Source organism: Chlamydotis macqueenii, chromosome 8 (genome assembly GCF_036417535.1).
Source record: "Chlamydotis macqueenii isolate bChlMac1 chromosome 8, bChlMac1.mat, whole genome shotgun sequence".
Classification (NCBI taxonomy): Eukaryota; Metazoa; Chordata; class Aves; order Otidiformes; family Otididae; genus Chlamydotis; species Chlamydotis macqueenii.
The window spans coordinates 10,890,635-10,904,485 of NC_141563.1; the positions used below are offsets into that span (position 1 = coordinate 10,890,635).

At 39.5% G+C, this 13,851-nt stretch overlaps 1 protein-coding gene across 4 annotated transcripts in view; it reads right to left on the reverse strand.

Annotated features, from left to right (window-relative positions):
* Nucleotides 1–13,851, reverse strand: part of SMG7 (SMG7 nonsense mediated mRNA decay factor) — a 55,520-nt gene that overhangs the window by 14,775 nt on the left and 26,894 nt on the right. For 3 of the 4 annotated variants that reach the window (XM_086753138.1, XM_086753135.1, XM_086753139.1), the window contains exons 5-14: nucleotides 12,256–12,427; nucleotides 11,335–11,406; nucleotides 10,328–10,478; nucleotides 9,843–9,978; nucleotides 7,615–7,777; nucleotides 6,368–6,524; nucleotides 2,821–2,891; nucleotides 2,426–2,486; nucleotides 1,677–1,796; nucleotides 769–1,204 (exon numbers count right to left, since the gene is read on the reverse strand). In XM_086753138.1, the coding sequence (XP_086609264.1) occupies nucleotides 769–1,204; nucleotides 1,677–1,796; nucleotides 2,426–2,486; nucleotides 2,821–2,891; nucleotides 6,368–6,524; nucleotides 7,615–7,777; nucleotides 9,843–9,978; nucleotides 10,328–10,478; nucleotides 11,335–11,406; nucleotides 12,256–12,427 (1,539 nt within the window). The remainder of the gene's footprint in view (nucleotides 1–768; nucleotides 1,205–1,676; nucleotides 1,797–2,425; nucleotides 2,487–2,820; nucleotides 2,892–6,367; nucleotides 6,525–7,614; nucleotides 7,778–9,842; nucleotides 9,979–10,327; nucleotides 10,479–11,334; nucleotides 11,407–12,255; nucleotides 12,428–13,851) is intronic. The other variant, XM_086753137.1, reaches the window with a different exon arrangement.

The following is a 13,851-nucleotide window of genomic DNA, read 5'->3' on the forward strand; positions in this document are numbered from 1 at the left end:
ATGCAGCCAAACAACCCAGGTACAGATCAGATCAACTCTGAAACGCTCCACCCTTATTTACTACAACTCTATGGAAGCCAGACCAGTAAATTCACTGTTTCTTATGAGGTGAGCATTTTTGTACATAATGCTCACAGAATTAGAGGAAAAAAGCATGCCTCAAAAAATACAACTGATAAAAGAGCAGTTGATGTGAAAACCAGCAATTTTGACCAAGTACCTAAGCACAGATTTATGGTTTAAGAGCAGCGTGACTTTGCTTACTTCCACACAGGGCCACCTGACTGCACACACAGTACAGAGGATCTTACTCCACATACACAATTTGGGGCTTTTGCAACGTGTTCAATTTACTGAAAGGTCACAAGTCACCTGAGCTGAAACTGCAGAGTAGCCAGTTCCTTCACAACAGACCACAGCACAGGCAAGAGCATGACTACGATCTGGCCATGTGAACTACCTTGGTAGCCTGAACAATTTGTGGAACAGATAGCAGTCTGTTTTTTGAGGCAGTTAACATGGCAAAAATCACCCTTCATTGCTCCCTATCTTTTCCTCCCCAACAAACTGAGACAGCATCAAGGAAAAGGGCAGAGACCCAAAGGTCACTAGTATCTGGTCTTTAAGACAGATGTGTTTCTATTTGCTTTGTGCTGTAGCTGCATGCAGTTAGACCTCAACTCTGCTGTACTTTATACAAAGAGTGGCGGCCCTGACACAAACATCGTAGTGCCTAAGATGCAGTATCCCTTTGATCTAAAGGCTTACCTGAACTGCCACGTTCTGCTTTCCTGCTTCCTGCATCTTATCCAAGCTGCATTTCTTGGTATCGTTCTTTCTTTTATTGTTATCCTTCTTTCCATCGTTCTTATTGGCTACTATTCCTTTGCTATAGTCCCTTCTTTCCCTACCTACATCTTTAGGGGGATAGATCCGCCCTTGCTCTCTGTTAATTTCCCTTGGCTTGATGTTCTCTTTGAATGTGACCATTGGTTTTTCTCCTGTATCACAGTTGTTGCTCAGGCTTCTGCCAGAAGACAGAACTGATTTGAGTCCAGGGCTCCCATCTGTAGATAGCGGCTCTGCAATAGACGTTTCCTGCAAGGCGAGACTCTCTTTGGCTTCACTAGGGTCCTCTAGTAATAATTCCGGGATTTCCGTCAGAAACAGCAGCTTTCCTACCTCATTTTCACACTGAATCAACCTGAAAACGATGGAAAGTGATTGAAAAGCACGTAGGAATATTTTTTTACAGGGTAACCCACTTCCCCAAACTAGAAAAGCACAAAGTAAACATATCCACCATTCATCACCTCATCCCAGCAACAAGATGCTACAACACATCTCCCAGCTAAGGGCACTCTCTAGCATGACCTAAGCTCACATACTAACACTCTTGCTACCACTTCAAATACTGTTTCCACTTAGCTGTGCTGCAGTTGTCCCTAAAAAGGACTCAAACACAATGCTTTACTCCAAATATGTGCCCTATCATAATTAATCTACGAAGCAATGGCACGCTGACCCACAGAACATGTTATCAGTGCTGTCAGCATCTTGCATTCACATATCTAATTCCTGTGTCAAATAGCAAGAAAAATAAAGCTCAACTCTGGCACCTGTGTTACCTAAGCTTACAGCAGCAACTGAAACACACAGATGCCACTTGCAATTACCTTGGCTGGTTATCAGCAATCCATTTGCCTGTGAAGATCAGACGCTGTTGCCGTATCCGACGTTGCTGCCCTTCCTTATCTCCTGTAATTGCCTGGTGGCCTTTGGAAAAATCCAAGTTCCTAGTATTGACACAGGAGAGGGAATGATACTAATTAGACAGTTACCATTTCCATCATCATATTTCTTTAGAAATACAACTGGGTCAGCATTACTTTGTTATAAGCTATGAATTTTCACCAGATCCTATTCAAAACATGACAGTTACAGATGTCTAATGTACAGCTACAATTATCTTCTGGCAAGATGCATCTACATTAAAGAGGCTTTTTTTTTTTTTTAAGAAGATAAAAGCGCATCTGTGTGACAACCACAAATCACAAAAATAGTGGAATGATGTTAGGTACAGGGACACAGTAAAAAACAGCAAAGTAAAACCACATCAAGCAGTTTGCATGTAAAAATATACCTTTCCTCACTACTTATCTTTTTTCCCCTTTCAGCATACAGGAGAAAAAAACAAAAAAAAATTCATAAGCAGTATTATACGCTCACTACTTTTCCCAGAATTTTACTGAAGATTTACTCAATGGAGACTCAAGTCCTACACTGCCTATTACACTTCTTTTGCAAGGATACCTACATCAATCCATACAGTAGTATTTATAAATAAGACATTGTAGAGAACAGGTCAATGTCTATCAGAGTAGCAACACCAGCAAGAGTACAGTTTCCTTCAGCTGTCACCCACCTGAACGAAGGCCTCAGAGCCAAGAATCCTTGCAACTCAAATTCTTCTGGAAGAGGGGTTGCTGGTGAACAGACAGTAAACAGCGTAAGGAAAGCACGAATGCATGAAGCACAGTATCATAAGTAGATACCTCAGCAAGGTCACTATACATAGTAAAGCCTTTTATTAACATGCTCATGTACTGTCCACTCTGCAATTCAAGGAGCTCAGGAATGACAAAGTAAAGCAAAGTCTGCTCAGTGCGAGAAAGCAGTATTCGCAAAATATTCATATGCACTAATACTAGAAGACAACTTGTTCTCCATTTGCTCTTCAACTACAATTCCCACCAATGTCAGAAAAAATCCCATGCATCGTTCCCAGTTCTTTACAGCACAGACTAGAAGCATCCTTACCATTATTATTGGATAGATCTTCTTCATGAGGCTGGAAGCTGTTTAGAAGAGAAATCAGCCAGGGCCATATGCTACAAATCAGAAAACAGACAAACTGTAAGTGAAAACTATAGAACATGGAATTTATGTGCCTTACCAAGAAAACACTGAACTGTTATACAGTAAAAGCTTTCATTAATCCTCTGATTCCCAAAGTTTCTAAAGTGTCAGGGAAAAGTCTACTTTCTTGAAAAAAAATTAATATTTTTTTAAAGTCAACCTAAAGTTACCAAGGAAGCTAGGGTCTCACAGTATAGTGTTCATTATCTAGCAAGTCACAAAGCCTGCTATGAATTTAACTAGACAAACCTATTGCGTGAGTAAACGTTCAAAGCACCTGTTTGTAATTCACATTTTCCAGTTCAAAGCTGACTGCTTTCAAAGACATAGTAAATTAAACAGTTGGGAATCAAAACTATTTATCAAGATACCACTGTGCATAAGTACTTATGTTCTGTGAACATTAACACTGCACTGTAGCACTGAAACAGTTACCAAGAAGGTCTAAGTAAGGGTTGCACTGAGTAAGACCATTAAACTAGAGGTTAACTGGCACTCCCCCTGCCTTGCACTGGCAATACCAGCAAAAGCAACAACTGGAAATTCTTTACAAAGGCCCTGGAGCAAATAATTTAAAAATCACAATGATCACTCCATAGGTGGTTAATATTTAACTGCCACCAACAGGCTGCTTTCTCCTATTTTTTTTTTTTTAAAAAAGCTCCAACTCACAAGTCCAAGCATCCTGTTTCTGCTTTAGGGATGGGCATAAAGTCCTTGGAGGCAACAGGCAAGCTATTTTAAGGTGCCTGCTGGGCTTGGTGTTAGTGAAATGAAATCTCCATCCTCCCTCAGCAAGGCCATCATCCCACACCTGGACTGGAGAATGCAATGCGTGCCCAAAAGCCTGAGGTCAGCTGCTTTCGCACACCACCGCAGGGACTGGAAACATGTTTATGCTTATACTCTACGCTCAACTGAGCTCCCTCCCATGACTGACAAAGAATAAGAAGGAAAAAGAGAGCGCAAGTCTGTTGCAACCTACAGTAAACTGCAATCTTCCTGTAGAACATTTGAAACAATGAGATTTCATAATAAGAGATCTCTAAAGAAGAGTGATGTAGTGACACACGTAAAAATCTAGACCTAATGTGGCTTCTGCAGGGTAGCTTTGGAAAACCCATTTCCAAAGAGCGAACACTAGTATTGACATAGTTACTTCTGTCCTCAGTTCTTGCCTTCAGGTTAATCTACTTTTATAGGTAAACACGTCTCCTTCCTATTTCAGCTGCTCGTTCAGTTTGGGGTAGGGTTAATTATCCACAGGAAAATGATAAGCACAGTGGGGACAACTGAAAGTTTAAAAATAAACAGGGATTATTTCTTGAACCAAAAGCACAGTTAAGAATGAATTCAGAGTAAGGAAGATTCTTCAGTATAAAACAGTATTGTGGTTTAGCCCCAGTCACCACAGTTTCTTGCTCCCCCTCCTCCCCAGCAGGACAGGGGAGAGAATTGGGAAGAAAACTCATGGGTTGAGATGAAGACAGTTTAATAGAATAGTAAAGGAAAATGACAACAACAGAATATAAGGATACTAAAATACGCTAAATGAACAATGCATGATTTCTCATCACCTGATGTCCCAATGACCGATACAGCCCATCCTGAGCAGTGATCACAGAAATGAAGCTCAGCAGCAAGCAAAGGAGCAAGAGCAAGAGAGCCAGAGATGTTCCTCCTCACCCCCGGGTAACTCCCACTTGTATACTGAGCATGATGTTTCTGGCATGGAATACTCTTTGGCCAGTTCGGGTCAATTTTTCTGTGTGTATCCCTCCCAGCTTCCTGCACCTGCACATTGGTGAGACCTGGAAAGCTGGACAATGTCCTTGGTCTCATTAGCAACAACTCGTAACATCAGTGTGTTTACCGACATTCTCCACATACAAAATCCAAAATACACCAACTACTGAGAAGAAAATTAACTCCATCCCTGCTGAAACCAGGACAAATAGACATCAGATTATTAAACAGAGGTCAATAACTGTGTACATGTGTATTTGTGTAGTCTGCAAATAATGACATTCATTAGGATCTTCCAAAACAAACAAAATGAAAACACTCATCTTACAAATGATGGGGAAGATGGACAGTCATCTCAACATTTTAGAGCCAACAAATGTAATGGCTACTAATGTCCATTTTGACAAATCTTAGCAGTACTAACTTTCAAGTTCAGCTGTGCATTTTACAGCTGTTTGCTACCTACTTCACAATTCCTTTGTACAACGGAGTACCTGAGAACATCATATTATCACACCAGAGATTTAAAAACCAGGCATGTTCTTTAAAGAGAGTTTGATAGTTTTATGAGCAGAAAGACCAACTCTGGCTAACTCAAAACACACATTCACATCTGAAGACTCATTTTGGTACTCCATAAAGTAGTGCCTGCATCTCCTCTCTGCAAGGACTTCAATCAAGTAGTAATCTTCCCTATTAAAATACTGGTATGAAGTCTTCCTTCAGAATATGCACACAGTAATGCTTATTATGATCTCAAAACAACTTGTGAGCTCTTCTTTCCCTTAATCTTGCCTTCAAGAACTCTGGAATTGAAGTTCCCAAAGCTCCAGGGCTTTAGGCTTTGCACATGTTTGAGCAAGTCTTATTACCCAGTTAGCAAACCCAGGTTACAGGGACCCCTGTGTTCCCCATACATCAGTATACAGAAAATGTCAGCCTTGGCTAGAATTGCATCTTACAGCATACACTGTCAAGAGAGCTGAAATCACTGGGGCACATGGCACAGGATTAGCTAAGCAAGCTGGTTTCACACTGTTTTCCTTTACTTAAACAGCAGTAGGAAAAATACTAATCCAGTTGTGTCAGTAAGAGTCACTTTGATGTGAAAAAACATCTTATCGGTCACAAACACTTTGCTGAATTGCTATAGTTAAAAGTTAACAGGCTATACAAAAAGCTGGCGAGTTTTGAATTATTTAAGCCTAAGTATATGAGATTAGAGGCAGAAGTGAAAAAATCAGAGAAACAATCCAGAAGAGTAAAGCCTATGCTTATATTTAAAGACCCTCTCTACTAAATTCAATTTAATTCCTGCATGATGAATCAGGAAAACAGTATTCCAGCAGATGGCTTAGTGCATGAAATTAAGGAAATTTTCTCCTGCTATCTACCTCAATAAATCTGAGAAATCATTACAATAGATTAGACTAAGGGTGCACTCAGTAGTTACGCTCAAGCCAGACATTATGAAGTAGATCACAAAGTTACATGCAAATCTAAAGCCAATTAAAAGTTAAATTGCTTATGTAGCCCACAAGTTTCATGTTGTGTTTTATGAACTTCTTAGCACACACATTCTCTATCATTTTATGTCTGTAATAATGAGTTATACAACCACTTTTCCCATTACTAATTTGTGTATCATCAGTTATTATCACTTTATGCAATTAAATGTATCAAAAGAAAGAATAACACTCACTACCGTCTTTCATCAACCACTGCCTCCTGGAACACACTGGGCCTAAGTTTCAGCCAGTCCATCGAAACCTTCACAGCTGGAAGAGGATACGCAGCCCCAGAGTCCTCCTGGTAGTCATTTTGTAAAGGACACTTGCACAGAACTCCAAGAAAGGACACTAGAAACAAAGCAGGAAAAAAAAATAACCAAAACACAAAAACCAAAATGAAATGACACTTTAAAGTTGACCAAATAACCTCAAACACATCCCACTCAAAAACTCCTATTTTTAAGAGCTAATTCTTTAGAATAACACAGCCTGATTACTTAATCTTAATCCACCAGCAGATCAGAACCTTTTTTTCAATAAAGAGTTTTCTGCCATGAAGCAGAATCTTGGTGGTTTTTTCTCCCTCTCCTTTTCAAGTGTCATGGCAAAACATTTTGGTAACTTAAAATCCAGTAAGACAAGCCCATTACAAAAATATTCATTCATTTATTAGAAATTATCAACATAACTATCTATCTGAATTTTATCCTCTTTCTCAGGTCAGCAGGCACAAAAATCCCCCGGAGCTGGCTTTGCAGGCAGGCATCTATCTCAGACCCATTAGGGCACACAAGCTGAGAAACAGTAACAACACCAGTGTGACCATGGTGCTTTCAGAACCAACTGCAGGCTGGAATCTGGAGAAATTCAGCTGTTTAGAAACTTGTGTTTATAAAGAAGGCCAAGCTGATCATGGGCCAGATCAGGATAAGAAAATCAGCAGTATGTGGCTAGAGTCTAAAATGCTCTGCACTCCCATTTATCTCCTACTTGATGTTATCAAGAGCACAGAAGCAGCTGAGATTCTAGTTCTGTCAGCTGTGACTGCAGTCCTGTTGAATCAGAACTGCAGTCAATTAAACCAACTCAAACCGCACTGTGGCCAGCTGCGGAGCAGCCCCCTAAGCAGGGTACTACCCACTGCCAATTTGGGTCCAACTTTGCACCCAAGTTAAAATGTTATTTCAGAATCAAGAAAAAGATGTCGAGTTCTGTAAGGCTTCAAATGGATTAAGTCCAGGGCACATAAATCCAGTGTTAGTCAGCACTGCTAGGCATAAATGATCCTGTGGAACCATATTCTCTTAACTTTCTCCCATAACATCTATTCTCATCACTTATCTCACACAACCATTAAGCTAGATACTGACAGCAAATTACTAATGGATTCCATATAAAACCAAGAGAAACACAAAAATCAATTAGTTTTCATGCTTACTGAAGAGAGCCAGTAACTGTGTCCAGCAGAGCTGCTCATCCTGGCTGTAGCTGTGCTGCTCCGTTTCATTGCTGAAGTCTCGCAGGTGATGTAGTTGAAACAGATTGATAACAGTAATATGTACTAACTGCTGCGAATTGAAGGCCTTTTGGAATAACAACCTCTGCAACAGACACATGTACGATCTATGTATTTTTATATGGCAAAGCACACACTTGAAAGGATTAATAGTTGCTACTTCACTGCTTGACTAATGCTTCTGCCCTTAAGGCAATATTCATTCTAGATCTTATTTTCAGGTCATCCCTATTAGCACAGCAGTGGGCTTCCCAGGAGGCCACGGGCAGATGTCCACTGTTAAAGGCAAGGTTTTTACTTGTACATCAGCTCAAGAACAACAAATCAACATCCCCTTGGATATTGTTCTCTTTCAGAGCAAGTGCAACTTTAATGTGCAGTGTCAGCATTGCAATGCAACTGCAAGAATTTTCCACTCTTTCGAAGAAACAGCACAGAGAAGGTGACATTTAAAAAAACACACCCCAGGAAAAATAACTACTGTGTGGTTACGTATTAAAAGACTAACTCCACATCTGACTTCATGGGTCATGGAATGCCATGGTGGACTAAAATAGTGTGAGCTATTTACAAAAGCATTTCAGTAACTATGCTGCAAAACCTTTTTCTCAGAATAGGAAAAGAAACTTTAATGCTTTTTTTTTTGAGCCTTGTGAAAAAAAAAAAAAAAGGAGATATACTAAACCACAATCAACTTATCTTCAGACACCACAGCGAAGGAGGCAAGTGGATTAACCAGCATAAGTATCAGGAAAAGGTTTGAGCTCCATATTCAACCTTGATTTTCAGTTAAGGGCATGAAGCACTCTACAGCACTCGACTCAAACTGTCAGAGCTGTCAGCAGCAGAATCTTGAGCCTGGCTGAACAGTCCTAACCCTACAACTACTCTCCTCATTCAGAGTTAAAATCAGCCACAAAGTTAAAGTGATTATCCACTATACAGCCAATTTCACACCCACATTCAACTCATTTAAGTCAGAAGAGTTGCTCTCCAGTAAATTAAGCCTTATGTTGCATAAAATAAACAAAAATGTAATCTAAGCAACAAAGCAGGGTTCAATTAGCTCTATTTAAATACCCTGGATCAGTTCAGAAAAATAAGACTGTTCCACATGCCTGAGCAATGCTCATAATTGATTAAAAGCACTGTGGAAAAAGCAGTACTTGTCAGCAGCCAACACCACACACAAGAGATACAATTATTTCATTTTGAATCAACATTAACTCCCAGTCTTCAAGCAACCCACATTCAAAGTTAATACAATTTACAAGTTTTGCATTTTTTTTTTATTTTAAAGACAGTTTGGACCTAGCTGTTGCAGCCCAATTCAATGCAAAAATGCAAAAAAAGACATTGTAAAGAACATTTGTAATTCTTAATATTGCTAAGATCACCTTCTCCTGTCTTGATTGGGAAAAGCATCCACTACTCTGTTGTACGTATCCATACTACCTGTTCATTTTCCACAAATGAAGATGCTGAAGCAGAGCAGCTTCCAAAAGGCATCTAACAGTTAATAAGATGTCCTCTTTGAAATTGTACTACCTTGTATAAACATCTTACAAAATTCTCTTTGTTTCAGTCTTTGCTATGTTGTCCAACTTAATGAGGTGGCTATATAATTAATAGGTACTCCTGGATTTTCCAGAGGAAACGTGTTCTGAGTAGTTCTAGTCTACACCCAAATTAAGGTTGTACTGGAACACTTTTTAAAGGCAAATCGAGGCAAGTTGTCTGAGGAAGATTAAAAGCAGCCTGAATAACCAGTGGGACTGAATGAACGTCATCCAGAAATGAAGCTCTCAAAATTCCTCAGGCAACTGAGCCAAGACTTTCCAGATGAATCAAGTGCTTTCTACAGGTATCCAAGAATCATCCAGGTTAAAGAGCAGAGAATTAACAGTGGTCATTGATTTCTCCTGTATCTCCATGAACAATGCACCACACAAAGGGAAAAAAAATCCCTACTACTTGCACAAGTCAAGAGAACTATCCAGTGTTAGCTGGGATGCAAACCTTCCATAACTGGCTACTTGAGCTTCCTGTATTTTAGCATGTGAGAAAGTTATAATTGGACTGTAATTTCAGAACTCAGCTGCTAAAAATATACTCCTCAATATACTAATTAACATGTTGTTACAACTAACCTTGAACTGTTCTTCCAGCTTTTCTCGAAGAGGGCTCAGCTTCTCCAAGCTCTTACTCAGGTACACATGGCCATGGAATTTAATAAATGCCTTGATGAAGTCAGACACGCTCCATCGAGTCTTCACCTCATCACGACTGTATTTAGAACAGAAATACTTGACTTCAGTCTTTGGAATTAGACACAGCTGCACATAACATTACATACTTTTTCTGTGAAGTTCAAGAAAGGAGGAATGTCCACGCAAAGCTACTTTTTCATGTTGGCACAATATGCTTATTTCCTTCATCAACTATTCAGATTCAGGAGCATCCCAGACACAAACTATTATTTGTTCCATACATGTGTAAGGATGCTCTGACTGGATGGGGGTTGAGGAATGTCTGTTTCTACTACTAAATATGAACAACTTCTGGCAAGACAGGTACATTTGAATAAGACAGAGGAGACTTCCTCCAAGTGGAAATAGATTATGCTTGGTCTTACCTTTCCAGTGCTTTAGAAAGTGCTTTTTGTAGGTTAGTGGAGGCAGCTGGGAAAGGAAACTTCACAGCAATGCTTCTGCAGTAGTAGAAAATTGTGGTCAAGTGGTCTCCTTTGGAGGAAGCTAGAATAGCCAACTGATTATAAGGCTGACCTAAGGGAAAAAAAAAGATAAGCTGTCATGGAGTGAAACATGCTAGATTTCAGAATAAGTGCAATCACTTGAAAAGGGAGCACAAAGTCCTAAATTCTTCATCAGACAAAGTTCATATTCATCTGCTCACCCTTTTACTCCAGCCTCACACCAGTAATACTCAAATGAAAAAGCTTCTAAATTTGTGGTGCAGTTGTTTTGTTTGGGGAAGGGGGATTTCGTGGGGAGTTGTTTGCTTGTTTTTAATATTTTTTTGCCTATAGAGTGAAAATGTCTATAGTTAGAAAATTACAATTTTTCAGTTAGAATGTAACTGGCTAAAAACTTGCATTACTTATTTCAGCAGCCTGGCCCAAAAATGATTTATCCTTCTCTTGCCATGCCTACATTTTGGACCACGGTAAGCCAACAGCTGAAAAGCTAGATCCCTGAACTAAAGAAACCCTTAACTTTAATGAACAACTTGAAAAATCCAATGTTAGCTACTAAATTTTATCAATCTGCATGTAAATAAACAATAAAAGAAAAAAACCTGCTGGCAGTAGGCAAATTTTCATTACTTGTACTTTATAACATGCGCATGTAACACAGTGTAACGTAGCAGTAGTGAAGCCTTGGAGTGAAGCTGTGTATTACCTTCTTTGTTTCTAAATCTTCACAAAGAGGAGACGTGTCACAGATCAAGCAAACAGCTATGATTTAATAGCTGACCAACGAGTCAGGTTTTGTTACATGATTGTTTTGGGTATTTGAGGAGGGAGTTTTATATAAAACCCCAAGTTTCCAACTGCCACAGAAGAAAAGGAATACCCCAAATCTTCCTTTGAATTTATTAACCTAAAAGGTTAAGACTCACCATTAGAAGGGACAAGCTGAGCTGCGTGTCTGTAGTAAGACTCTGCCTGGCTGGTCTGATTCCTATAGCGAGCTAAGAAAACGACAAAAAAAAAAAAAACAAGTCGAGGCATAAAATTAATCTCCTGCACTTACTTTAATATAACCTGGTTTACTTGAAGAGCATTTTACTACTATTTTAGAAACAAGCATCAGAAAAACACACAGTTACATCAAACAGAACAAAGATTCAACAGGTTGAATTTTGAGGTGGTGTTTTTTCCTCACATTCTATGTCAGAGCTTATCATTCTTATGTAGAAAGATGCTAATAGCATCACATCCAGAGAGCTACAAATATTTTTCATACTTCTTTGCACAATCAGCAACTAGATCTACTTTTAGGTTGTTCCAAAACCATTGCAGATTCCTGTAAGAAGATAATTTTCTACAACACATAGTTCTACTCTAATCAACCAAGAAACAAAGCTGTTGAACTTACTGTAAAAAAAACCCCACTTGTTTATGAAAGGTTGGATTTCTAATTGTTGCCTTTGTATATAAGATTTAAAAGTAATGTTCTGAAATGGAGAAGTATGACAGCCTGCTGCAACAAGCTTTTGTAATAGGTACCGGTTGCAACATTTCACTATGCCTACCAGCTATAACATGATTAGTATGCTAGAAGACAGATTCTAGCAAGTGACTAGAAAGCTAGTGATTAACTGTCTCCATGTGTTAACGTGTAACACACATTAGAAAAGTTTAACAGCATTACTTTCCAGACCTTTCCCCCTGCAGCAACCACCAAACATACAATCAGCTACTAGCTACTACTAGACACTTGGTCCAGCAGTTGCCCACGGTATGTACAGATCCCTCTTCATGCGGGCTGAATAGAGGAAGAACGCGATGTTCCACCTCTTTTTCCTTCAAAAACTCACCAATATCTCCAAGGTGAACAAGGCAGTGCTGGCAGATGTAAGAGCAGGAGCTAGATTGCGGCTTCACTATGGCGCTGGTGTGCGTCTGTTTATTGCTAATGATTCCCAGCTGGGAAGACTTTACACGACATGGCAAGTCTACATTAAAAACTGTGCACAATTCCTGTAATAACTAGAAGAACAGGTCTAGTTTAGTAGCAGCTACTGACAGTCATGAGGAAAGTACTGAAACAACATACAAAACTAATGGAGCATCACTCAGAGGCACGGATTAGCTAAACATATTTAAAGTGAACAAGCCTAAGTTACTGAAAGTGAGACTTCAAATTACATTCTCTGTACAAAAGTCATTGAGCTCCATGCTGCATTTTTCTGCCCAGAACCATGAAGAGAAGTAAAACAACGCCATGCATCCCAAACCAGTAAGCAACTCAATTCCCACGATACTTAAATTACCAAGTATGCATCAGTGGATATTGACTATCAGAGGTCTAAAAAAGTCTTGGGTTTTTTTTTTTGTTGTTGTTTAACAGGCCACTCTTAAGAGGAAGACAGTCTTTTTTATACCTAGATGAAGTGACGCCGTTCTCTCAAAATAAGAAAAAGGAATGCCACTCAGCCTCTGAAGAAGCTTATTGCAACACAAGAAACAGCGCTACCCTGACTTAAACTTTAGAGAGAAGCCTGAATAAAACCAAGTTTGCAGGCAATGCAAGGCAATAGGGGTGAACAGCTCAGTGGCTGCGTTGTCAGTAAATATTTGTGCTAAGCTAACTGTAAGACTCTTTCAAAGAACAAAGCATCAGCCGCTTGATCAAGTATCTCGAAAGCTGATTCAAGGAAAACCTGAACCTTGCCATTCTAATTAGTACCTTTGAGGTTTTTCCTAATGGACTCCAGCAAATATCTCAGAAAGTAATAGTCACCATGTAGTGATGAAAAGTGTGTGTTCTACTGTGTTACAGGGTTAAAAACGCAAGTAAGAATTGACAGACTTTCTCCCAGCTGGGAACATATGCAGTCTCCAAATGAAACAGACCTGCAGCAGGGTTCCACTTCCAGCCCAGGTCAGCCCAGGGCTGACCAAGATGTGCACTCCGTCAATGGCTAAACATGCAATGCTGTGCTTTTGCTTGCTGCAGAAAAAGGTTTGTTACACCTCCCTCCCCCTTTTGCTCTGGCTGTTATACAGCAGATAAAAATTCCCAAACAAGAGGAATCTCACAGATGAAAACTGGATAAAAGAGAAATTTGACATCTTCCAACATGCTGAATTATGAGAATTCATGCTCTCTTTCAAAGATGTCATTTACACAGGCTTTGCAGTCAGAGAGCAGGTATCTTGCTGGAGGAAAATCCTTAGACTAAAAATGGGACAATTAACATCACAGCAAACAGAGAAAGATGACCCAGTCTGTGGTGTCATATACAAGAGTAGCAAAATTCCCTGATACACTGCATGGAAGAACAAGGCTTTTGCACGACACACTGTATAGATTGTAGAAAACTGTTGGCAACTACGCCACAGCCCATCAAACTGGCTACGTCAAATAAACTTAAAATTCCCAAAGGAAAAAAATAAAATCAGATATTCTG